Raw genomic sequence first — 24,944 nt, 5'->3', positions numbered from 1 at the left:
GCTCCGCTCCCCTCCCCGGTCGGAAGTGGCGTACGCGGAAGGAGCCGGCCGCCCAGGTTTCCGCACCGCCAGCCCCCTGCCCGCGCCCTTAGGAGCGTCCGGCAACCGCCGAGCGCGGCTGCGGCCGCCCCAGCGCCATGTTGCGCGGCCTGGGCAGCTGGTTGGGGCTGGAGCGGGCAGGCGAGGAGAAGCTGCTGCCGGCCGAGGAGAGGGGCCGGAGCAGCCCTGCGGATGCGGGCGAGGAGCCAAGCGCGCGGAACCAGGAGCAGGTGGAGCTGCAGGCGGACTCGGACCCGCTCCTCAGCCAGGCCAAGGGACTCGGCAGTGAGTGTCCTGCCCGCGCCGCCGCCGGCGGGGGGCGAGCTGGGCGGAGGCGGCACGGCCCTGATGCTGGCCGGGGGGGCACTGCGCCTGACCGAAAAGCGCCTCCTCTCCGTGCGGCCCTGGCGGCTCGTGTGTTCCTGCCGCACTTGCTCTGCTCCCCTGCGGTAACCTAGGGTACCGGTAGCCTAAGGGCCGGCCCGCGAGGTACCGGAGAGGTGTGAGGGCGCTCCAAGTAGTCCTCCCCCCGCTGCTCTCCCCTTTCCCCGCCATACACACACAGCGCTGCTGGAAGGGTTTCACGTCAGGGGAACGGTAAAGGTCTCAGTAAAGGAATAGCTTCCCGTGTTGGGGAAGGTGTCTTGCCCTGGCCACCTCACCTGGGGAGTAGTGCTTATATTAGTGTTAAAAAGAAAAGAAAACAAACAAACAAAACGCCTAGTGGTTTTAAAGGAGTAAAACTGTCTTTGTATGGTAACAGTAACATAGGACAGCGGTTGAAGGAGCAAAGGTAGGCTAGTTTAAGGCATGTTTAGGGTTATAATTTTCCCTTAAACCATTTTTAACTGAACTAAGTAGGCACCAGGTTGTTTTAAGTTGCGTTAAGCATGTTTGTTCTCAGTTCACCAAAGTTAAAATTCTGTTTTCATCCAGATAACTACAACTTTGATGTAGCTTGCTCTGTAGTGCAAAGGGGGAAATGTCAGCCCTTACGAGATGACCAGAATACTCTTTAAAAAAACAAAAACGGCAATAAAAGTCTGTCTTTCCAGATGTAAGCAGTAATGCACATGAAGTTAGCTAGTCAATGAAGAATGTGTAAAAGCCTTTTTTCTCTACCCTTTTGTTCTCCGATGTTCCCATATATCTTCCTGTTTTGCATCTCTTTTAAATCATGTTTGTTAACTATGGTTTATGACATACATCACTACTGTGCATTTCACACACTGGAGTTTTTCCTACAATCTGCTCCACATTTCTGAAACAGTTCCATGCAGTTGATAAAGCTCAAGCTTGAAAGTGAGCTGATTCTCATAAAATCCAAAATAAGAAGATATTCCTTTTAGATAACTGACAACAATAAGTGCTTAAGGGAATTGTTAACAATTCTGTGTGCTATTGAAGGATATTGCCACCCTGAAAGTCAAAAATCATTTTAAAAATTCTTGGTGTTTGAAATATGAATCAAGACATTGACTACAAACACTTCAGTTATTATCTATCTTAGAAAAGTTATCGAATGAGCAGATAAATAGATAAAATATTTCTGTATCTGTTATTCTGTTCTGACTATAAAAGTGATGTGAGCATGCAGAATAATGTACTTAAGTGTGAGTTTCGCATTTTTTTAAATATAAAAATAACTTTTGTTAAAGTCGGCTGTAATGAGATAGGGTTGTAAATATATGTAGGTAAGACTTCTGTTTTACTATAGTAGGTTCTTAGATAAAATTCATATGAAGTGAAACTTCATTGCTGAAGTGTTTGTTATTGGTGCTCTGAAATATTGGATCGATCTCTTTTGAAAGTTTGGCCTGAGAGGCTAAATATAAATATTCATGAAATATTTCATGAATATGGTTTGCCTTGAGCTCTCTGAACTGCAGCGGATTATCTTTGTAGGTTGTTCATAGATGCTGGTCTGGTTAGCATTGTAAGTAGATTCTAATCCAGTAGTAATCAGTCTGACTGTGGAGGAGGGAAAAAAGACTTGAGTTTTCAGGGGAAGAGTAAGCATTGATTGTTATGCATTTAAAGGTCCATCCCATAACAGTAAACACAGTAATCTGTAAAAAAAGCAAATCCTTCAGATTAAATTTCAGTTTTTTTAGTTTGCTCTGGAAGTGAGAATTTGATCTAGTGATCCATGGATGCCTGGTCCATCCACGTCTGTAACACAACAGAAGATTGTGGTTGAGAAGTCTTTTAAATGCAGATAGACATTACAGATTTGCCTAGCACATAAAGAGTTCTTCTAGTAAAACTGAAATCTTGCACATATTGTTTGTATGTTCATTATCATGTTATTACAAAAGGCAGCATTGCGAGCATAGTATCATCTGCGATTGGAGTATTTGTCAATATAAACTAAAAATATAAATATTGCTTGCAAAATACTCTTAATACAAACATAGTTTTGGAAAAAAGGAAGTAAACTTTCTTGGTCCTTTGAAAGTGGAAATACTGTTTTTCCACCACTAGTGTATTAGACCAAGTACTGCCTCCTTTTGAGGCTTCGCAAGCACCTTGGTATAAGAAGAGTACTTGTCCTTGATAGACAGAAAAAATATTTTGGTCTTCAGACTAGTTTCAGTTCTGGCCAAAATCACTTTGCTCAACTAGACCAAAAATTTGCTGTGTTGTAGTGTAACATACACTACCCGTGATAACAAATGTTTGAGGACCTTTTGCATTTGAAACAATTATATGCATCCCTGGAAGCTTTCTTGTGTAAAACAACAAATAAAAGTTCAGGGAAACACTCCAGTAGGCTGCTGCTTCCTCTACTATCATAGGGAGTATACTGCATAGGAAGTATACTCTGTGTGTGTGTGTCTCTATATATACATACATACATACATATGTATGCATGTATACACACACACACACACACATACATACATATAGGTAAAGTATATGACAGGCATTTTATATATCATATGAAGCTTGTGATGCGGTGTAAAGCCTGGTAAGAGATATAGAAGATGCTAGCAAGCCCTGGGAGGAATTCTGTTTGTTGCTATTCTGTGACTTATGAATGAAATTTACGTATAGGAAACTGGCTTTCTTAAGGACTGGCTAGACCTCTGCATTTTTCAGTACAGATTTGGTGACATCATTAAGAAAGAACGTTTTGCAAGCCATAAAGAACAGCAGCCAGCTTTGCAAAAAGTGACATAACTACTCCTGAGCAAGTTATTCTGCTAGTTGTTAACATCTGTATGTGTTAAAATAACTCACATTTTTTTTGCATGCTAAGGTTATTTTTTTACATTTTAACCTAAAAGGCAATTTGAATTGTTGGGAGGTCCTGAAAAGAAAAATACTTGTTTTCTTTCCTCTCCTTCCCCCGCCCTGCCCCTAACAAGTGCTATTTGTTTTTAATAGTCCCCTATGTAAAAGTCAATTTTCAAGAAATAGCTGAATGATCCTTGCTATCCCACATGCTTCGCGTTCTTTCTTATGCCTCAAATCTGTCTCTGATAATCACCGTGCAGCTTAAAAACACCATTACATCTTCCTACAAGGAAGGTACTTACTGACATTGTATATACTGTAATTGTGAAATTACACACATAATACATCTGTTTAATGCAGTGCTTGTGACATCGTGTAACTATCTGAGAAATAAACTTATTCAATATTGTGTTAAGGTACTTTGTCAATAAATTGATATTTAATGTTTCTGAAGGTTAATGATTTAAATCTTGGTGCTTGCCTTCTCGGGTGTGTTCTGATACCTTAGTTAAAAACTAACAATACAGGACAACTGTTTGTGCTATACAGTTCTTTTCTTGCCACCTTGCTTTAGTTCTGCACTGCTGGTATAAAGGATGGTAATTAGAGTTTTAGAAAGTATTTGTTACTGCTGTTCTGACGCCATTCAGAAGAATTAAGCTAATAAAGCAAAAAAAAAAAAAAAAAAAAAAAGAAAAAAAGAAAAGTTCAAAACAGAAAAGGAGCAGTATCAAGAGCAATACTCTACCTTAAGACTTCTGAAAGAATTTGAAGTCTTACCTACCAGAAATTTTTAATGTATTTGTTGACTCACTTCATAAGACTTTATTGTGCATATTGATTTTTCTTAATTAAAAAATAACTTTTACTCGTGTTGCTAAAGCTGCTTCATTGCTTAACATCTGTGTATTACTTAAATAATTGAAGTTATAAAAGACATTGCTTCAGAAAGTTGATAGGAGAGCAGCATTTCAAGGTTTATTAGAAATGTTTGGTTTAGTAAACAAGTTTATGGTGTGATAGTTTGTGATTTACAGAAACTTTTGATCAAATATACCGTAACATAACTAAAGAACGAGAACTAAAAAAGGATAAATAGGATTTTAGGAATTCTTTGTAGACAGGAAGCTAAGTTAAATGATTCTGAAAGAAGGCTTTCAGTAGGTAACCAAATGTAGAACAGTAAAAGAAATCTAGTAAGATTGGATGTAAAGAGGTATTTTTCAGCTGTTTCTCTTCTCATCTGTGAAAGGTTATCTCTTCAATTTTGCCACTGCTGCTACAAAAAAGATATCTGAATCGGTTGCCGAAACAGCACAAACTATAAAGAAATCTGTAGAAGAAGGAAAAATCGACAGTATAATTGATAAGGTATTTTGTTTTTAGATTACTTTATCTGTAACATCTACTTGCTTACTGTTATTGGAATGTGTAACGAATCTGACACTTGACACTTGATTTCCTTAAATTTGCTTTAGGATTTGATGGTTCAAGCACAGATATCTCCTGTCATGACTAACTGCTTTACTACAGTGTGCATAGAGAGTAGACGTGCCAAAAGATTGTTAATAGAAACTTGTACATGAAAATGCAGTTAATAGAACAGCTTCTCTGTAAGCTTAATAATATATGCACTCATAAAAACAACTGAAGTTATATATCTAACCATGATGGGTTTCTTTATTATATTAAAATTACTTTGAAGGCTTACTGTTATGCAGTGCTCTCTAACTGAAGAGTTGTTTGGGATTTCTTCACGTTATTCATTATGTGGTCCTTTGCCCTGTTCACTGCACAACATTCAAGTTTTTAATCAGAAAACAATTAACTTTCTCATGCACTTTTCTAAAACATTTGTCCCTTACAGTGGTCATTTGGAAGTTTTAGGAGTAGGAAACAGTTCAGTTTTGCTGTTGTGAGATGGCAGGCAGTTTGATAATTTTCTTCATGTTGTGACATCTGGTCTGTATGTTGAGCACCGTGCCTCATTGTGTGACTGAAGTGTGACGTGAGTTTCATGTGCACGTTTTTGTACTGTGTTTATGAAAATGATCAGGTGAAGTTATTTTAAGTCAGGTACAGCTTATGTTTTTTAAAAAGAATCTTTGCAGTTATGTTTAAAAAAGACACAAACTAAAAAAAGTTTGCTTTCAAATTAAAAGCATAATAGCTAAAGTTCAAGTAATATTTGCATTTATAGCTCAACTGTTGCAGGAGAGAGAGTACAGTTAAGGTTTGCAAGACTATTACAGAGTAGGAAAAGTTACAATATAATTTTGAATCTCCATACTATATTCTGATTTCCTTATAAGAATGGAAACATGTCTAAGATCAGCAAGGCAGTGTTTTATGCTTCTCTTTTGGAAATGTCATGACTGAAGAGATGAAAAATAAGCAAACTCAAAGGAGGCAAAATTATTTAGAAGCAGTATTAGTGGAAGTCATCTGGGGATTTTTGTTCGTCTGTGAATGCTGTTGTAAAAAAAATACGTATACACACACACACATGTGTGTGTGTGTCTATATGTATGTGTGTATCACTGGGAAATCTTAAATTGTGTTAATCTTCTCTCTTCTTTACTCAATACTGTTTCTGTGTTCAGTAACCTTCAGGATGTAGATAAACTGGAGAAAAAACAGAACACAGTTTTAAATATGGTGACATAGAAGGAAAGGCTGGAAGAATTGGGTTTGTTTTAGTCTTTTTACAAGGATTAAGGAAGGGATGTAACAAAGATGTCTGTGATAAACTGTCTGCCATTTCTAGTGATTGTTTTTAAAGTAGTAAACAATTTGCTACTAAAGAATCTTGAGTAAAATAACTAAGATCTTTCTAATGATACAGGCAAGTAAGTTTGGGAGTGTTACTCCCTGTTACTCTCCTGTTACTGGAGATTTAAAGCTTTAATTATGTGGCTGTGAGGCAAAATCAATCATGTCTCAGCAAAAGAATTAATTAGATGAACATTGGGGTCCTCCGAAAATGCGCATTTTTAAAATGTCTGTGTTATTGCTTCGATTTATGTGTAACTGGAGGATTACAGCATCTTCAGAAGATTCTACTAATTTGAGTCTTTAGTAGGAGACAACTTAGATTGTCTCCTACTCTAAATTTCCAGAGTGAATAGCAGTGTATAAACACACGGCTGCCATCTACTTAGATGCAGCAATGAGTGTTCAGCACATTTGTGTTCAACACATTTGCAGGTCAGTTCTGTGGAAAAATTAGGTTTAATTGCCTACACTTAGAGCAGTTCTGTTGCTCGGGGATTTAAATCAGCTTTCAGGGGCTGCATTCAGTTATTTGAATTAAGACAGTCCTTTCTCTCTCGGCAGTCTTCTGCATCTTGTTTATGAGATGTCTTCTGGTTTGATAACAGCTGCCTTCTTTAAAAGTCCTTAGTTCCAACAGAGGAAAAGTTAGGTACAGTCAGTGAGACAGAACTCTTACGGAGGGAGGTATATAATGTGGTCCTGTGATTAAAGAAAAAAAAGCAAATAGAACTGTGTCCCCCACATTGGAAGCATATGATGTTATCCTCTGTAAGCTGGTAACCATGAAATGGAACATCTAATATGCTTTGAGAGTTCTACAATTCTTAACTAAATTTGAATTCACATTTAAGATGTAAAACAGGAATGTGTGTGCTTTTTTGACCGAAGTTTGGTTAGTTGCAATTTTATTGTTAATCTAAGTCTGATCAAAAGGTCTGAAGGGTCATAGGGGAGAAGCAGATTCAATTGTAATTGTTGACCAAAAGATCTGACTGTATTTTCGAAGCTGCAGATTTTTTTTCCTCAGCTGTTCTAGGGTAAGACATTTTTGCCTATACCTGCCTTGCTTCTTAAGAAGAGATGCAGGGAAGTTGCTCTTCAGCGCTTTTCAGTTAAAATAAGTTTAAGTCAGTAAAGTTGATATAGCTCAGGTACTACTTTTTGCTTGCTTAAGGTAGTTTTTCTGCTGAGACAGGCAGCTGGGGGATGTCTGAGAGAAGTAAGGTGTGGGTTCTTTTTTCAGCAGTTGTCTTCAGTTTTCTTTTAAGTGGGAAGAGGAAATGCTGTAACATGTCTCTTAAATGCATCTCTGAAACAAAATCGGAATTAAGTCAGCTTTATAGATATTGTCTAGGAAGCCTGTAGAGTTATACAGTTATAGTTTTATAAGGCCTAGTGAGCTGGTGAAACAGCTCACTGCTATCCTGTTCTGTCCCCAATCCTGCCGTTTCTCTCTGCTTCCTCTCCCTGTTCCTGGCTGCTGGATCCATTGCTTAACGTTCTTTTGTTCTTTCAATGCCTTAAGTCACAAGTGTGGCAGAAAACAAATCTAGCAAAAAGTCTATGTTGTGCACTTTGTGGGCAAAGGCAGCTTAAAAGGGGAGGGGAACCATCCAAAGTCAACTCAGGTGTAGTGAGAGAATGTATGTGGGAGAGTGTCAGAGATGAGAGGTACAACCACATGCTTCCTCCTCCTCCTCTGTCTGACCTCCCTGTCTAAGGATCTGTGAGCTGTTCATTGATTTGGCTGCCTGGGGAAAAAGCCTTGCATTTTTATTTCTTATTTCTTCCTCCTTAAACAATTCAGTGAGCTTAAGTTTCTTGCTATAATTGGTGTTCATACCCTCTTTCAACATAATCATCAAATGACTCTTAAACTTCTCTTATGACTGCATTTTGTCTCCAGATTTCATTGACTTTTTAATGACAGCCATCTGTACATAGTAGCAAAGTTAGACTCTAGTATCCTGTGTAATAGAGAATATATCTACCTGGCACACTTTTGATCCACAGAATAACTGCAGCTGTATGTCAGCTGGAAAAAAAAAAAAAAAAAGAAAGAAAAAAAAAAGGAAAAATAGACTGAGAAGGTTATTTGATAATGTTTCTTTATTTTAGAAACAATAATGCTTGTAAAATACACTGCTGGTTACTTAGCTACCCTTTCTTATGCCTGAAATAACATTTTCTTTTTTTCTGTGCTTACCGTAGGTAGAATAACATTAATTCCTTATTTTGACTAAAAAGCTTGCATACTGGGAAATCAGTTTATAATTTTCATAGCATCCAAAAGCTTTTCTCCTGTACCACGTGAAGTATTTTATTCTCTAAATACTCAACATTCATGTCATTTAAGATTGGGAGGAGCCAGTGTGATCTATTTGCATAACAAACACTAGAGTAGTTCTTTCACTGATGTTACCTTATGCTGAAATGCTGTGTTTTTTGACTGGAAACTTTTTAATAGGGATTCACTGTGATTTGACTTAGCATTTTTATGCTTCTTGGCAACTTGTTTAATTCATCAATAGATCTCTTTGTTTACAATTTTTATCTTACTAGTAATTTAAATATTATAGTTTTAACTTCTAGCTTGATTCCTTTTTTGTCTTTGCTTTCTACTACAGAATGGCATTTACATTGTTACTTCTAGATTATGGCACACTGACTTTGGAAATTTGTTTGAAAACCCTGAATCTTCTGCTGTAAAAATGTGTGATGCATATAGCTCTTCTTTGACCATTCTCTATTTTTAGTATAAACCTCAACATAGAGTATTCCTGGAAGTGAGTCCTTGATGAAAATTTGTCAGCATCATAAATGGAGAAATGATTCAATTTCAGAGATTCACTGAGTCAAACTGAAAATCATAGTTAAGTTTGACTTGTAAAATTGTTATTGCAATGTATATATTTCCTTAGTCAATCCTTAAAACACGTTTTAAGGCCAAGGGTATATTTGAATGTTTATAGTGTTTTAAAAAGCTGTTCTATATAGGTCTAAACAGATAATCTGTGTTGTTTGTATTTGATTTGGTAAGGAGATAAGTGTATTTCATAGTATGCTGATGTTCAAATTGAGTTTGTCAGGTAGGATTTTAAGGGTAAAATAGAATGACTCAGTAAAAGGGAATGTGTGATTGATGTGAAACATCTCTGGTTAGTTTACAAAAAAGAAGATTGAGATTATTAGAATATGACATCACAATGTATTTGAAAGCATTTTCTGTCTAAACATGAAACAGGTGAAGTTTTTTATTTCTTGTGACTCTTTCATTTTTATTTTAGACAATTATTGGAGACTTTCAGAAGGAACAAGAGAAATTTGTGCAAGAGCAGCAAACGAAAAAATCTGGTACTGTGCTTTTTTATTAGGGTGCGCATAAACTAAAGTTTTAGTGGAAGCTGGATAATTAAGTTCACTCTGTTTAATGAAACATAGTTATAGCAGAGCTTAATGTATGCTGTGGGAAGATGCCACTTTTATGGGAGACTAGTAAAGTAATAGTGTTATGTTGGTGTAGATTGCTTTTTTAACCAGATTTAACTTACCATGATCTTTTAATAATAAAAATAATGAGGTCATCTAACTGAGACTCTAATAAGCAATTTTTTTTCTATGTTATGTTTCATCATTGGCTTATCTTCTCAACGTGTTAACCTGAATGCCATAATTTTTTAAGGTTTGAATAAATAGTGGCTCTGTTCTTAAACACTGAATATGAGACAATTTTAAATGGATCATGATGAAATTTTTCATACTGTCTGTAATTACTATGTTCATCTAGTTTCTTCTTGCAGTGCTGCTCATATGATCATGCTGTCTGTATGTCTCTCTTTTTATTAATAAACTTTGGCATCTGTTGATAAATAGGTTTCTATAAATTTCCTGAAGATAGGTAGCTGGATTGACAAAAGAGAGAAAGAGAGAGAGAGGTAGTTTAACTGAAAGAAGTATTAGTGTCAGCACATACCTATTGCACATTAGTGAATCCATGTGGGAGAAAGATCTTAAATATGCCAGGTGCATAGGAAACCAAGCTTCAATAGTTCTAGAGCACAAGAATTATTTGTAGACTACCAGCAATGCATCACAATATCTTTACAGGCTGAATCAACATAGCCAATGAAGAGATTAATTACTTTTGCGCATCCAGAATAGTTAATTTTCTCTCATTACGGCCTACACAATGAACTCTTCTGGAAATAGCCGTGTAGATACGTAAATCAGATCAACCGGAGTATGCTTATTCCATGTATAACATGTTGTAATTTATAATGAATTTAGAACTTCTTTTTTTCCATAGCTAAGGAGTTACTTCCTTAGCTAACACCAGCCTTCTGGATGTCAAAAAATTGATTTAATAGTAAATTATCCTGAAAACTTAGAAATCAGACAGTTTAAAGTGCAACTAGAAATTTCTATGTGCAGACCACTCAGCCAGTTACACAACGCTACTTCAGTAACTAAGCTAAAAAACTGCAAGTCTGAGAACAGTAGGAAGAAAATCCTAAAGTTCTGGTTTTAAAATCAGCAAATCAGAAATCAACAGCTATTTAAATTTTTGTTTATTTTTATTAAGCAAAGATCCATTACTAGAGCTCATCTCTTGTTCCTTTTTCCTAAACTAAGCTCAAGGCATAATTAACTGGCATACTGATCTATGTGATGTTTTATGTTATTTTGTTTAGTGATAGGTTTTTTATTACATTTAAATACAAAATATAAAAGGTAATTGTTTTCCCCCTTTTAATAATAGAAGCAGCAGTGCCTCCTTGGGTAGATAGCAATGAAGAAGAAACAATTCAACAACAAATACTGGCCTTATCAGCAGTAAGTATTTTGTTTGCTGCAATATCTGGAATTTTTCTGTTGTAGAGATTAAAACTTCCTTTATTTTCAAAGTAAGTTTGTCTGGTATTATTAAGTTGTGTATTGTCAATAGGTGTCTTTTTAGATATCTGTCACTGCATTAGTAACATGCAAGAATAAATAGGAGTTCTTCTGGCACTGACTTGAAATAGATCCCCAATTTTTTTTTTTTTTTTTTTTTGGAAGGGTATGCAGCTTTGTGCTGTTATTAGAAATATGTGGGAAGTAAGATTGCTGATCATGTGTGTTGAATGCAGTATCTTTTTTCTGATATCAGTTAACAACTGTAATATGTTCTTCAAAGGATAAACGAAATTTTCTGCGGGATCCTCCAGCCGGTGTTCAGTTTAATTTTGACTTTGATCAAATGTACCCTGTTGCAATGGTTATGTTACAAGAAGATGAACTTCTCAATCGGATGAGGTTTGATCTTGTTCCTAAACAGTAAGTAATTTTTGCTTGTAACTGTGTATCATTGTACTTGTAATACTTCTGCTTTAATATCTGTAAATTACTCTTTCTTCTTTTTACTTCCTTTAGTTTTCCGGTATGTATTTCCACTGTATGTATTTTGTATCTGCTAATTTTAAATACAGGGAATACTTTAGGTGCACTGCAGTTTAGCAATTAAAAGAAAGGCTAAAAAGTGGCTCTGTTTGAAATTCAGAAGGACTAAGGACCTGTTAAGATTTGAGTATGGTAGAGGTCTTAATTTTTTCCGAGTTCAAGGCACTGAATTGATTAAGAATTTTTTCCTAAAGAAAGGTAAATATTGCAACAGAACTTTTCTGATCTACTGCTGTAATTGACACCCCAAAAGATTAGTAGAGATAGAGGCCCTCCGGAGAAAGAACAAAAGAATGCATTACAGAGACAGATTATAATAGAAGTAATGGAGGCAAGAAGAACTATTTTTGAACCAAGCTATGGAAAAAGGCTCTGTGCTGTGACTGCCTTCTAGTGGACTTAACTGAAAGATAAATAATGTTTTTATGCCAGCACTTCTAGCCTGTTCCAGTATGGCCTCTTAATCTCAATTTTATTCTAGTCCTGTTTTCCTTCCCTATCTAGTTCCATACAGTGCTGCTTAACCTTGTTTCACAGATCACCTTTCTTGTTAAGTAGGTGTTTCCAGCATTAGTCTCCTTATCTGAGAATGGAAAGTAAACAGCTTTGTGAGCTTCTCTATCTTATGTCTCCTCCTTCTGTAAAACTTCCTCCTCATTGTATTTACCCCTTCCCTGCTGTTCCTTTCTGCTCTGCCTGCATTCTAGCTCTTTGTTAAATCTGCTGTGATGCTGCCTTTGGTCCTGCTATTTTTGCCTAGCGTACCCCATTGCTTAATAGATTTTCTTCTTTTCTTAGTCTCTGTAGGCACTGTTTGCCTGAAAATTAAAAAACAAAGGTAACTCCAGTCTCTCCTCTTTCTTTCTTGAACTACATGGCTTCCTTACCCAGCTGCGTTGCTTTTTCTGGCTTCTCTTTCTTCTAGGTTAAAAATGGGTCTTCTCTACTTTGCTGGGAAATCATCAGTGGGAAATGTCACCGAGGAAATAGGATAATCTTCATCTTACCAGAGCTGATTGTTTACTAGATGGCAGTTTTTAGCTACTGAAATTCCTGCACTTGCAGACTAGAGCATGCTGAAAGTCATGCAGAAAGTGAAATAGTCTTGCTGCAATCTTAGAACGGCTTTTGCCCATAAATCAAAGATTTCGTTTTCACCCGAGGTCTAGAGAAGATGTACATGAACATATCTTTTCACAATGAAAAAATGTAGGTTTTAGAGAGGAAGTAAATAGAACAGGGCTATTTGATTTATTGGGTTTGTCTACGTGATTTGGAAAGAGGGATAGAACAGGATAATATTTTTCCAAATATGCATTGCTGCCTGCTTTTAAGTGTTTTTTAAACAAATAACCTGTTGCCATTATATATTCAAGTCCAATGTAATTATCTTGTAAGAGATCCCCAAGAAATGTTTTTTTAATTTGTGTTTATTTCACAGATTTCTAAGTTTTTACTTAAGAGATAGTTCTTCCTACTCCTGCCCTCAACATGTTTAGTTTTATTTCATCACTGGTTGGTAGAAGAAACCACAATGCCACATGTAATCATCAAAATCTGCTTGTTCTCTCTAGTGTAAAGGAAGAGGTCTTCTGGAGAAATTACTTCTACAGGGTGTCCCTAATTAAACAGTCTGCACAACTCACTGCACTTGCTGCTCAACAGCAAGCAGTAGGGAAAGAAGAGAACAAAGGGAGAGAAGAGGATAGTCAACTGAAAGGTATGGAAAGGATTTGTTTTGACATGGCTCATGAATAGTCTAACTTCTGTCATGCATTCTGACTATATGCATTGGGTGACATAGAATTTTTATCCTGGTTTTCCTATGAAAGCAGGCATCTTGCTGGATGTTTTTGCCTAGTCAAGGGGGAGATGGTGTTTCTAGCACTTTTAACCCATTTTCCAGTTTCAAGGAATTTTCATAGAATACTGGAAATCTCAAGAGAGGAAATTTTGTCCTTGGCCTATAATAGCTCAAGACATGAACTCCAGTGGTTTCTGGAGCCTTTTTTTGACTTACCAGAGAGCAGGACTTATGTTTGGTTCATTTGATAGACAAGAGGCACTAGCCAACCCAGTCTGCTGGCATGCTTGTTGCTCTAGGCTTGTCTCAACACATGTTCTTTTGCTTAGACCTCAGGCCAAAAAGTAAGTTGGTGATGTGGCAGTAGGACTACTGTAGGTGGGGAAGGCACAGAAGCGTACAGAACATGGAGAGGGATAGACTATATTGTAGAAATGGAGAAAGGTGGGGGGGGGACATGAAGCTAGCTGAGATTCAGCCTTGAGATGGAAAAAGCCGCCATAACTCAGGTGGCTTTCTGTTACAGTTTCCTCTGTTATACTTATCAGTTTATATGGTATATCATTATAGGCCCCCTTTTAGGTCATTGGGCATCTTTAGCCATGTGTAAAGACACTCTGCAAGCAGGATATATATAACTTAGCTAGTAACTGTTTTATACTCTTAACACTCAGAAGACATCTAGTAGCTCATTAAATCCTAGCTTAAGCTAGGTATATTCACCACCCTAATAAGACACCTGAAGAATATTTGCTGGCCCAGTAGGCATTAAGCAGAAGGAGAAAGGTCAGTCTCTGCTGCTCCTTCAACAAATTCACAGATCCCCAAGTTGTCATGTTCCATCAAATCTGTTGACACTGATGACACTGGCAGGCTGACAACCAAATGATGGCTGGCAAGTTGACTCATTCCTCCTACCCTCTACCTTTTTATTAGAACATTCTCAGTGTATTACGATTTTCTGTATTGGTATTTTTCCTCTTGAGTCCTTGTGCAACTAACGATCCTATCTCTGTAATCCTATTTCAGTTTGTTATTTCACCTTTCCTATCTTTTTACACTTTCTCATAGTTTTTGCACGGCTTGGCAGTTTTCTCGGTGGTCTAGGCTGACATTATGCAGTTGGGCCTTGACTCCTTGGCCACAGGCAGCTGAATCTTGAGGTGAGGAGAAGGCTGCAAGATGCCTTACAGAGTTTTGTATTGGACAGAAGATACTTTTTGAAAACTGACTGTAGTTTGCCAGCAGTTTGGCTAATTCTGTTTCTCACAGAGTCTGTTCAAGTGAGTGCATGTTATCCCAGGCAAGGCTCCCTTCTAGAATGAATCAGGTAGTTTTCTCTCAGTCAGAATCCAGGACTGACAGGACAGTTCACTCTGGAATCTACTCCAGACAGGAAGGTACTAATTCTGACTTCTTTTATCCAGAACAGTTCTCTGCTGTCCCAACAAGCATGTATACTCAAACATTGCAGTATATCCCCATGTTGAACAGCACTCTCTCAATCATAAAAACACTGCTCGTAACTATTTTAGATTTGTAAGCTAAAAAAGAAATTATGGCCCGTGATAGTATTACATGGAGTGCAGAGGAGATCTAGGCCAAATCTATGCAATGTGACCACAGGCAGTGCACTCCAGAAGATGCTAGCCCTCGAGCGGAGTAACTGTTAGCTCACACCAGCGGGCTGTAAGGACCAGGGTTTCTTTCTCTGGGGAGATCAACAAAGACAGTATAGAAATAGCCCAACATGATTTATCCATTTACTGTAATTACTTCATTCTTCTCCTATGTATAGTTTATTGTGTATTTTATTCTGCAACTTTAGTTTAAAAATGGGCCAGTTACAAAAAAATGAAGTTGCAAGTTACATGACAGTGAATATTCCTACTGTTTAGGGAGTTTTGTGAGCATGTTTTTTTTTTTCTTTATACAACAGAACAGCAATGGAGAAAATATGATTATATAGGGAAACAACTGAGAGAATTGTTAGAAAATGTTTAAAATATTTGAGTTTTCCTGAGTTACTTCAAGTTACTTCCATTTTACAGTGAATACTTCTGTTGGCAGTGTCCCTTTAATACCTGATGTATATCAATGGCTTGTCTTTATTTTATGTATTAATCTATTTATTTGGTTACCTACCCATGCATGCTTCTAAAAATTTTATTCAATTATTGTTTTTTTCAGTAGATAAAATATCCTGAAAAAAGACATCTTTGACCTTTTGTTCCTCTCCAGTTACCATTTTGTTTTCATTTTCTCTTGCCGTATATGCCTTGTATGTACCATTTATGAACATTGTTCCAAATTGTTGCTTCTGTTTTTTGTGTTGCTTTCTTGTGCTGCATTTTTTAACAAAAATGGTGACAATCTCTTGGCCCATATTGGCCAATGGAGTATATATCACATATTTGTACTATCATAAATCATTTTGACACTACTAAAGGTGCTCTCTTTTGATCCCACCTTGCCAGCCTCTGTGGTAATTTTTTTCAGTGGATAAACTCCTGCCCTTTTATGCTATGCTGTAGGAGTCTGTCTTTGGTTGTCTATGCCTGTCCACTTGCACTCGTGTTCTTGTCTAATCTTAACTGTATATATAGCCCCAGAATTGTACTCTTTTTTTTTCCCTTTTCTTCCCCCCCTTTTTTTAAAAACAGTAGCTAGTAAATCTGTCCCTCTAATGTGAATGTGTCATCTAGTTCTGTATTTTCATGCAAGACTAACATCCTTTCCCAGGATCCTTTCCCATCCTTTCTTATCATCAAATTATATTTTACTTGGCCAAACCTGTGAACTTCATTTTTTTTCTTTCTTTTTTATATTCATTCCCTATATTTACTTTAATTAGAAGCCTGACAAGATGGACAATAATATTGTTGTTAGCTGGTATTGTTGTTTAGTATTACTGATGATTTTTTTTAAAAAAAAATCTATTCATGCAAAACTAAGGCCTTCACATCTTAACTGGCTCTTCTTACACTTATTCAAATATTGGCCAAAAAGCAGGATTTAAAAAATTGCAAAAACCTAATTTCTTCAAGAGGTAATAGCCTGGCCAACAATTATAGAGGAAGAATAGCTTGAGACAAGTGGATAATGCCAACTCAATATGAGAGGAAAAAGCAATCTCAAAGATATTTTTCATGTATTTTATGTAACTTGGTGTCCAGGTAAAGGAGAGAAATTGTGTTATTGATTCCATCACAAGGAATTTGGCAGCATAAAGTCCCTTTTTACTAGATATTTCAGAATCTTGCAAGATGCAGTTTCAAGTAAGCTGCGACTTTTTGTTACATGTGAGAAAGAGCTATTCTTTAATGCCCTACATTAACTCTTTCATCATAACAAAGTTCTTGTCTTTACCATTTAGTGCACTACATTTAGGCCTGTTTCCTATTTCCTACTCAGCTGTTCGTGTCATATCACTTCTATTCTCCTCCTATATTCAGGTCCCACTTTTGTCATTTTCTGAAAAGTAAGCTGTGTTTTCTTTTACATGCAGTATTCTTTTATGTATGCAGCTGTCATCAACTCAGGAAATCTCTGGCATTTTTATTATTTTGTCAGCCTCAACAACTAACTGTCATGTGAATGCATTCTTTTATTTGGAGGAGGGGATTTATTTCTTTTGTGTTTTTTTTTCTTTTATCTTTTATGGATTTTTTTTTTCCTCCTTTGGAATGTTCATTATATCAACTGATAGAATTATATTGCATATAGGAGTAGTGACTATCTTTGGTTCCTGTAGTGCCTTACAATAGATCTTTGAGCCTTTTAGTCCATAGTGTAAAGGAGAAGGTAGCATTTTGAAAGATCTCCTCTAGCTTAGTAAAGCGTAAGTTCTGCTGAAGAAAATTCTCTTCATTATTGTTTTTAAGCATATTCACTGTGAAGTCTGGTTACTATTAGTATGTTTCCCCTTATCACAGAGCTTCTCATTTGATTTCTCTTTCTGCATCTCATTCCCTCAGTAAACCAATTTCAGAAAATAGAAAGCTGCTACTGTTGTGGCTGATTGGCTCATCAAATAAAGTACTTCTGTCATTAATTACAATGCTGAATGTTTCCTTTACGCAAGTTAAATGTGTAGTTAAATGAATAGTGTTAAACGGTAAGTTCCTAGGACAATGTAACCTTGGTTTTAAGCAGTACAGTGTGCAGGTCACATTTGCAAACCCAAGACATGGCTGTTTCAATGAAAGTGTTTCAACTCTGCAGGGGAAACAGGGCAACTCACCCTTTTGAAGAACAAACCTCTTATCTTTGAGTCATTCTCTTAGAAACTCTTAGAAATTGCAATCAAAGAAGAATCTGTTGGATAATACACGAAGTGTTCTGTTAATAAAACTTACCATCACAGCTTAAAACAAACATATCATCAACAAAGGTTTACAAAATGCAATATTTTTTGGCCTGTCAGGGATCTCATACAATTCAGAAGACCAGTATAGGATATGCAGATAGGTTTACTGTCCTAAGCACTACATTTTATATAATGTCGAAGATATATTTACTAGACTATACTTTACTTGAGCCTGAGTTTTAACAGGTTTTGGGGACTGAGAATCATCTGTGTTTTATTTTTGATTAAAATGGCCTTTTTGAAGGTTGGGTACCCTAACTGGTGAATAAAACTAGAAGTGGTTGTCTGCTAGGAGTCCTTCCTAATGTTCGGAGTTTCTTCTCGAAGCTGACTGACGTCTATAAAATAGAGTTAATTGCCTTCCATTTTATCTGTTTCCTCCTTACATGATATTTTCACAAAGTTTTAGGATGGTTGAAAGGGAGGAAAAAAGAAGGGACAAATCAGACACATCCCACATGCTAAAGCAGAAGCTATATGCACAAGCTCTGTAACCAAATGCCAGTTTCTAATCCTTTTCCAGATATCAGGAGCTATTTACTTAGAAATTAGGTGTTTGTAGGAGGTGATGCTAGGCCAGCAGTTCCAAACCTGTGCTAATAGTACGCTAGTTACTTCAGACTGGTATGTGGCCCAGTGCCAAGTTGCTGTGCCGCACCTGTGTGAGAGAGGGCAGTGGAGCTTGGGGCAGTTCTCTCGCCCTGTGCTTTGGGTACTTGGCAAACAGCCAAGAGTCCTGCTGTCTGCTCTGTTGGGGGTGCAGCTGCCTCTGTAGGCATGATGTTGGGTACAGTAACGTATGCTCTGCACATTGGGAAGAGGAGGGAATAAAGAGGGTGTAACCAGAGTCATTGAGTAAATGAGCTGCATAAGCAATGGGGACCACCAATTAAAGAATTATTTTAATTAGAGCTGATCTTAATTTTACAAACTAAACATGAAAAAAAAAATCCCCCTTCAGAAATTGCTGAGTAAGCAGGAGGGATCCACCTGGGCACATCACAGTATGCAGAGCTATAAGCTCAGAGCTGCTTTGCATGTTTAAACAAATAAAAACTGCTAAACAAGCACATAACCACTGCCCAGTATGTTAATTGTTCTTGCAACCATATGGCTTTTCATGGCAACTCCTCTACCCTGCTAGTTACATTAGGAGAAGGAAACCTGGAATGTTCTTTACCTACCAAGAATAAGATCTGTCCATGCATATGAACAATCATGCCAATGTAGCACCGTGGGATTTCAGAAGCAAGTCTACATCTTTATAACATTATAGATTTTGCACACTATGGTGCAAACTAGGAGTGTTTTATAAAATACATTTTTCCTGATTCCTAACTGTTCATATTTCATAGTTATTTGGATCATTTTGAGGTGGGCAGAGCAGTGCCCATGGTTTCATTTGGATTCAGAATATAGATATAATTTGTTAAGTTTGACTTAAAATTAATTAGACATATAAAATCACTTGTCTTCGGTCTTGTTTTTAGTGCAAATGTTTCATCCATGGCTGAGTTCAGTCTTTAACCACAAGGATTCCTTAAAATTGAAAATAGTGTTTTCTTGTATATTTAATAGCTATGCAGATTGAATAAGATCTTTATTTAAATATGATTTGCCTTTTTTTTCTCCTCTTGTTAGAAACAGTACGGCCCAAAACACCACCTGTTACAATAAAGTCTCAGCTAAAATCTCAAGAGGTAAAAATGCTTTTATATTTTATCTGATATTTAGTATGTGAAACTGTCATTTAATATGTAATTATACATCCTTTTGAGTGATGCCAGTTCTGTGCTAACTTGCTGCTGTTCCTGCTGTTCCCTGTGCTGTTCTGTTATAAGAATGTTTATCTTTAGTATTTACACTTCAAAGCTCATTTTTAGTAGGAAAAAAATGGTAGTGTATCTGAAGAATAAATAATTTCATTAGTATCCTCCACGTTGTAATAATACATGGGGTTTTTTGGTTTTGTTTCTTCTAACTCTGAAGAGTGAGGTGGTTCCAACATGTTTGGATTACAAAGTTTGTATTGTGTTTAAACATGATAGCTTCATTAAAATATAGACTCTTGTGCATGTGCACACAGAGACACTGTGCCGTGTTTTGTCCAACTCTTTAGCAGTAGCAAGGTTATTCTACTGTGAAAGCAAAAAGAGCTTTGCTTAACACTGCAAAAAACATGAACTTGGACACCTAATGACACTTGATCATTTCTGTGATGTAAAATCAATACCAGAGAACTCTCTTGGCAGAAGTAGAGCTGTGTATTCCCTTGGCAATAATATATAGTGCTCTAAATTAAACAAGCATATTTCCAAAGAACAGTCTTCTTTAAATTTTATTTGTGTATAGGAAGTTGCTATTGAATTGTGTTTAAAATTTAATATTAGCCATAACTACTGTTCTAAACTATTTATGAGTTCATTATTATTCCTGAAGATTACCAAAACACAAAGTTTCTAAGAGAATACTAAAAGGAGCCTAGGAAGGAAAGCAGATTGTTTTTAGTACAGCTGTTGTTCTTGTCTGTACAAAAATACTCTTTAAAAATGCACTTGTAATGCATTTGTTTTGTTTGTTTGTCTCTGTCTAAAAGACAGTCACACAAGTGATAGTTTGTATTGGTGGCACCTTTTCCCCCCTGTTTTGGATAAGTTTCTACAAAACTATCTTATTACAGGATGAGGAAGAGATCTCCACAAGTCCAGGTGTATCAGAATTTGTGAGTGATGCTTTTGATGCCTGTAATTTGAATCAAGAAGACCTAAGAAAAGAAATGGAACAACTAGTGCTAGACAAAAAAAAAGAGACTTCAGTAGTAGAAGGTAAGGTTTTTAAAAAAAGCTGATAATTACTTTATCTTGACATCTATTTTATATTTTACCACGTAGCTTCTTTTTTTTTTTTTTATGATTATAAAGGGCTATGTAATAAGCAGGGGTTTTCTTTAACCGTATCTTACCTTCTGTCTCTAGTAGAGTAATTTAAAATAGATTAATTCAAAAAAAAATAGTGATAGTTATTTAGGACGGTCAAGCCTTGTCTCGTGCAGAATGTTATTCATGAGGAGTTTAAGTCCATAGAACCTAACAATTTAAAGTGGCTCATTTATGAAAGGGAGTAGTGGAATATTTTTTCTGTCTACCTTCTCCCTTCTCTGTGTTCTTTCATAGGTGCTTACATGACATTCATGTGGGGTTTTTTTTGTTGTTTTTTTTTTTTCCTTCTTTAATTGACATCCTTCTAAGTATAGTAAGGTACATTACTGGAAGTCAGGCTATGTTTTCTTCTTGTGTATCAAGATCAGCAGAAAAGGCAGTGCTGCAGTAGGCCATGGGTTTACAGAAGCCTTTGCTGTAAAAAGATTTACATGTGTTTGGAACAGTTAAAATTTAACAAATAGCTTTGAGAATGATCAGAAGAAATGAAATATGGCTTACTCTTAAAATGATTCATAAGAAGTAATTAGTATGAAAGCACAAAAATCAATCTGTGATGATGTGACTCTGACTATATACAACAAACTATTAACTAAGAAGATACTTTTATATATAGATGCTTGTCATAATACAATTTTCAAAATCCATCTTACAGTATACATGTTTTGGATGCTGTAAATCCTTGTTTTCTGATTTTTTTTTTCTAATGGGTATCCAAACTTGAGCTTGGCTATACATTTTTTTTTAATATTTTAAAAATTAGTATTAGTTTCTTGCATGCAGTTTCTTGATGAATGTTTAAGTCATTAACATGCAATTTGTTTAGAAAAATCTCAGCTGGCCTTATTGACTTTGACTATGGAATTACCTACCTTCATATCCAAAGTATTATAATAATTATAATGTAATACTTCAGATGCCCATCTCCTCTCCCATTCTCTTGCATATGATAGATAATCAAATAAAGCGGAGACTAACAACATAGAAATGCCTTCTGACTCATGTTTTGCCCAGAAGTATGAAATGTGATTGCCTTTAATCTTGATTAAATTAACTTGCTTAACTACAAATATCAGTGCAGAAAACACCTATTTTTTAAATCATCCACAATATTTGGTCTTGATTTTTCAGGAAAATATATTCTGCAAACTTACGAACTTTTACTCATTTCCTAAATAACACACACTTTTTGGTCAGACTTGATAGAGACTGAGTTGGTAATAGAGGGAAAGACTTGAGTTCGCTATGGGAAAGGAGTTTGAAAAAGAAAACTGCTTACAGCTAAGCCATATAGTTGCTTTTTTTTTTAACCTATTTATTTTATATCTTTGTTATAGCATGCAGCTCAGTTGGTTAGAGCGTGGTGCTGCTAATGCCAAGGCCACGGGTTCAATCCCCGTATGGGCTATGCTGAGGGTTGGAGTAAGTGACCTCCAGAGGTCCCTTCCAGCCTTACCATTCTATGATCTCATGCACACAGAAATCCAGATGCATGCATGCATTCCTTTTTTGGTCAGTTGAAAGAAAATTTTTGATCTTGATCATTTAATTTTGGATGAGAATTTCCATAGAATACAAAGGAGATAAGATTGATTCAATGCAAATTCATCTAGTTCTATTAAAAAAAAAAAAAAAAGAAAAAGTGATACTTGATATTACCAAGTTGATTCTCGCATATCATTTATCTCTTGTAGAAGAGACTGCTGATTGGGAAAAGGAACTACAGCAAGAGCTTCAGGAATATGAGGTGGTGACAGAATCAGAAAAACGTGATGATAACTGGGACAAAGAAATAGAAGAAATGCTGCAAGAAGAAAATTGAGCATTTTCATGAAATCACTATAACTCTAAACATTTTCTAAAAGCTGACATGAAATTCTGCTTTCATATTTTGCTTACGAAAGATCTTCAAACAACATGAAAGAATTTAAAACCATTATAATTCCATATAGGGATATAACCAGTATTGCTGTTCTTTATATGAGCAATTTCTTCACCATTCTTTTAAAAGAAAAAAAAAGAAAATGAGAGGCACTACAGATTACAAGTAATAATTAAAAGTGGTAAGATTACTACAGGAAGCAAGAGTTCAGTGTGAGGCATTCTTAGGTGGCCAAGAAGTTCTACAGGAACACTTTTAAACTGAAGAATCTCAATTTAAGTTTGTCCGCAGCCTTCTGTTTGGGGTGCAAAATTGGATGTTGTAAGTAACTTAGTCCTTGGAAGTAATGATATTTCATCACATTTGCATCACATGTGATCACATGATCACATTCATCACCCTGTATGATCTGTAAATGTGTACCATTTATTAAGGTACTTGTAACTAGTAGCTTTTGTTTGTATTTAAGTTTCTTAACATATGTAGCCAAAGAATTTATATAAAATCCTATCAGAATAACTTCTGATAGTGTGTTTAAAAAAACACTAATTCAGACTCCAAAAGAAGTACAGGTTTGTTATTGATCAGGTGATATATCTGGCAAATATTTACACATTTAAAAACAAGAATAGTTCCTGCTTGATTTAACCTGTTGTTTTTGTTATGCCATATCTCAGATGTGGCCTTTCCCCACAAAGAGAGATAGTTCAGTGCATTCTTTCTTCAAAAGATTGTTGTATTTCCATTTAATTTTGCTGTCAGCATGAGAGCAAATTAAATGTTTCTCCTTATTTTAACTGCTGAAAAATATAAAACTTTGGCTGGTTTGGACTTCTTTATTAAATACTATAGATATGTATAAAATTGGTTTGTTTCTTTGAAGTGAGGGCAGGGTGAGGGGCAAACATGCTAAAATACATCTGACTATGGCTGGATACTTCAGACTTGTGCATATTTCAAAAATATACTTTGTCACAGTACATAAGTCATGAAATATAAATACAAAGTTTTCTGTAAAAGATTTTTTGATCCTTATTAGACATCTGGATATTAAATGTAGTTTTCCCATTAAATGAGTACCTTGATGTATATAAATGAAAATTTAATGTTCTATTTGTCATCCATTCCATAAACTTCTGTAACAAGACACCTGTAAGAGTCTAAGTATGAAGGGAAATGGGTAAAATGAAGTGGACCTGTGGAGCACAATTGAATTACATGAAAGTTATATGCAGTAAGTTCTGTTCACATTGGCAATGCTCCCTTACTAGTTCTGTTCTTATTAGCATTGCTCCCATCCTAGTCTGTTCAGGCTTCAAAATGGACCAGTTCTTCTAAATTTCTTAATTTGGAATTTACTGAACACCTTTGCATTTTTTCTCATTTTTTTTTTTTTTAAGATAGAACCTACTTTTACATTTGTTTTTCTACAATACTCTCCATTCTTGAACCAGGGAGCCAATAAGGATCCATGGAGTACTTCAGAGAATGTGTTTAAAAAAAAGAGAGAGAGTAAAAGCTTACATATGCCAAGTACCTATCTCATATAAAACTTCTGAAATCTGCACTTGTTTGGATTTTTTTCAACATGCTTGTAGTTCAGTGACTGCTGAGATATGGCATAACAAATCCTTTAATTCAGGAATTGTATTTTTCTATTGTTGATAATTACAAATTTTCTATCAATATGAACAATAAATTGCCTTGAAGTATATAGAATTTGATTTTTCCCTATAAGAGATTAACATCCAAACCTGGACTGCTGGGAACATTGGGAGAAGGACCTCATGAGTTTGCTTGTACTGCCAAAATGCTGTCCTTATATGATTTCTGATAATGAGATTTCACTGGCACTGTCACATTGCAGGAGAAATCCATGTACTTGATAATTTTCCCATGAAAAGTCATATTGATAAGTAAGTTTGCTGTGTAAATGTAGATTTGTTGAACAGAAAAGCAGTGATATTTTGGGGGAAGAGCTAAGCTGGTTTTTGCAAGGAGCCATTTGATCAGTGTAGACTAGAATCTAACTAGAAAACACAAGTGCAACTAAATGTAAAAGCACCAAGAACAAAAATCAAAGTTTGGGTAGAAACTGATGGATTTCTGGCACATAACAGAAATAATTTTCATAGCCAAACTTTAGTGATTTACTAATAGGTATATAATTTGGATATTATTACCTAATTTTAAATCATTTGCTGTTTCCATGTTTGCTTATTGCAGTATTGCTGTTCAAGGCAACCAGTCATCATGTCCATACAGGTTTTTATTTTCATAGTCATGGAAGACTTTGTCCAAATAGAGAAAAATTATAATGTTTTGTTTGTCTAAAATCAGATATAAAAATAGATTCAGTTGGCCTGGTGGGATGATGCACAATCCGGACTGTAGGACAGGACCTAAATTTGTAAAATATTGCCAGTAACATAGATTAAAGGGATTCCAAACAGAAAA

At 36.0% G+C, this 24,944-nt stretch overlaps 1 protein-coding gene across 1 annotated transcript; it reads left to right on the top strand.

Annotated features, from left to right (window-relative positions):
• The first annotated feature begins 41 nt into the window (after nt 1-41).
• SYAP1 (synapse associated protein 1) lies at nt 42-24,944 on the top strand. Its single transcript, XM_062600888.1, has 9 exons — nt 42-324; nt 4,532-4,650; nt 9,342-9,408; nt 10,814-10,887; nt 11,231-11,370; nt 13,068-13,213; nt 19,308-19,366; nt 20,347-20,491; nt 22,300-24,944. The coding sequence occupies exons 1-9, from the start codon at nt 138-140 to the stop codon at nt 22,425-22,427; spliced, it is 1,065 nt and encodes a 354-aa protein (XP_062456872.1). The 5' UTR covers nt 42-137; the 3' UTR covers nt 22,428-24,944.

Source organism: Rhea pennata, chromosome 1 (genome assembly GCF_028389875.1).
Source record: "Rhea pennata isolate bPtePen1 chromosome 1, bPtePen1.pri, whole genome shotgun sequence".
Lineage (NCBI taxonomy): Eukaryota > Metazoa > Chordata > Aves > Rheiformes > Rheidae > Rhea > Rhea pennata.
Note: the sequence above shows the minus strand (reverse complement) of the source record. Positions and strands in the feature narration are given on the sequence as shown.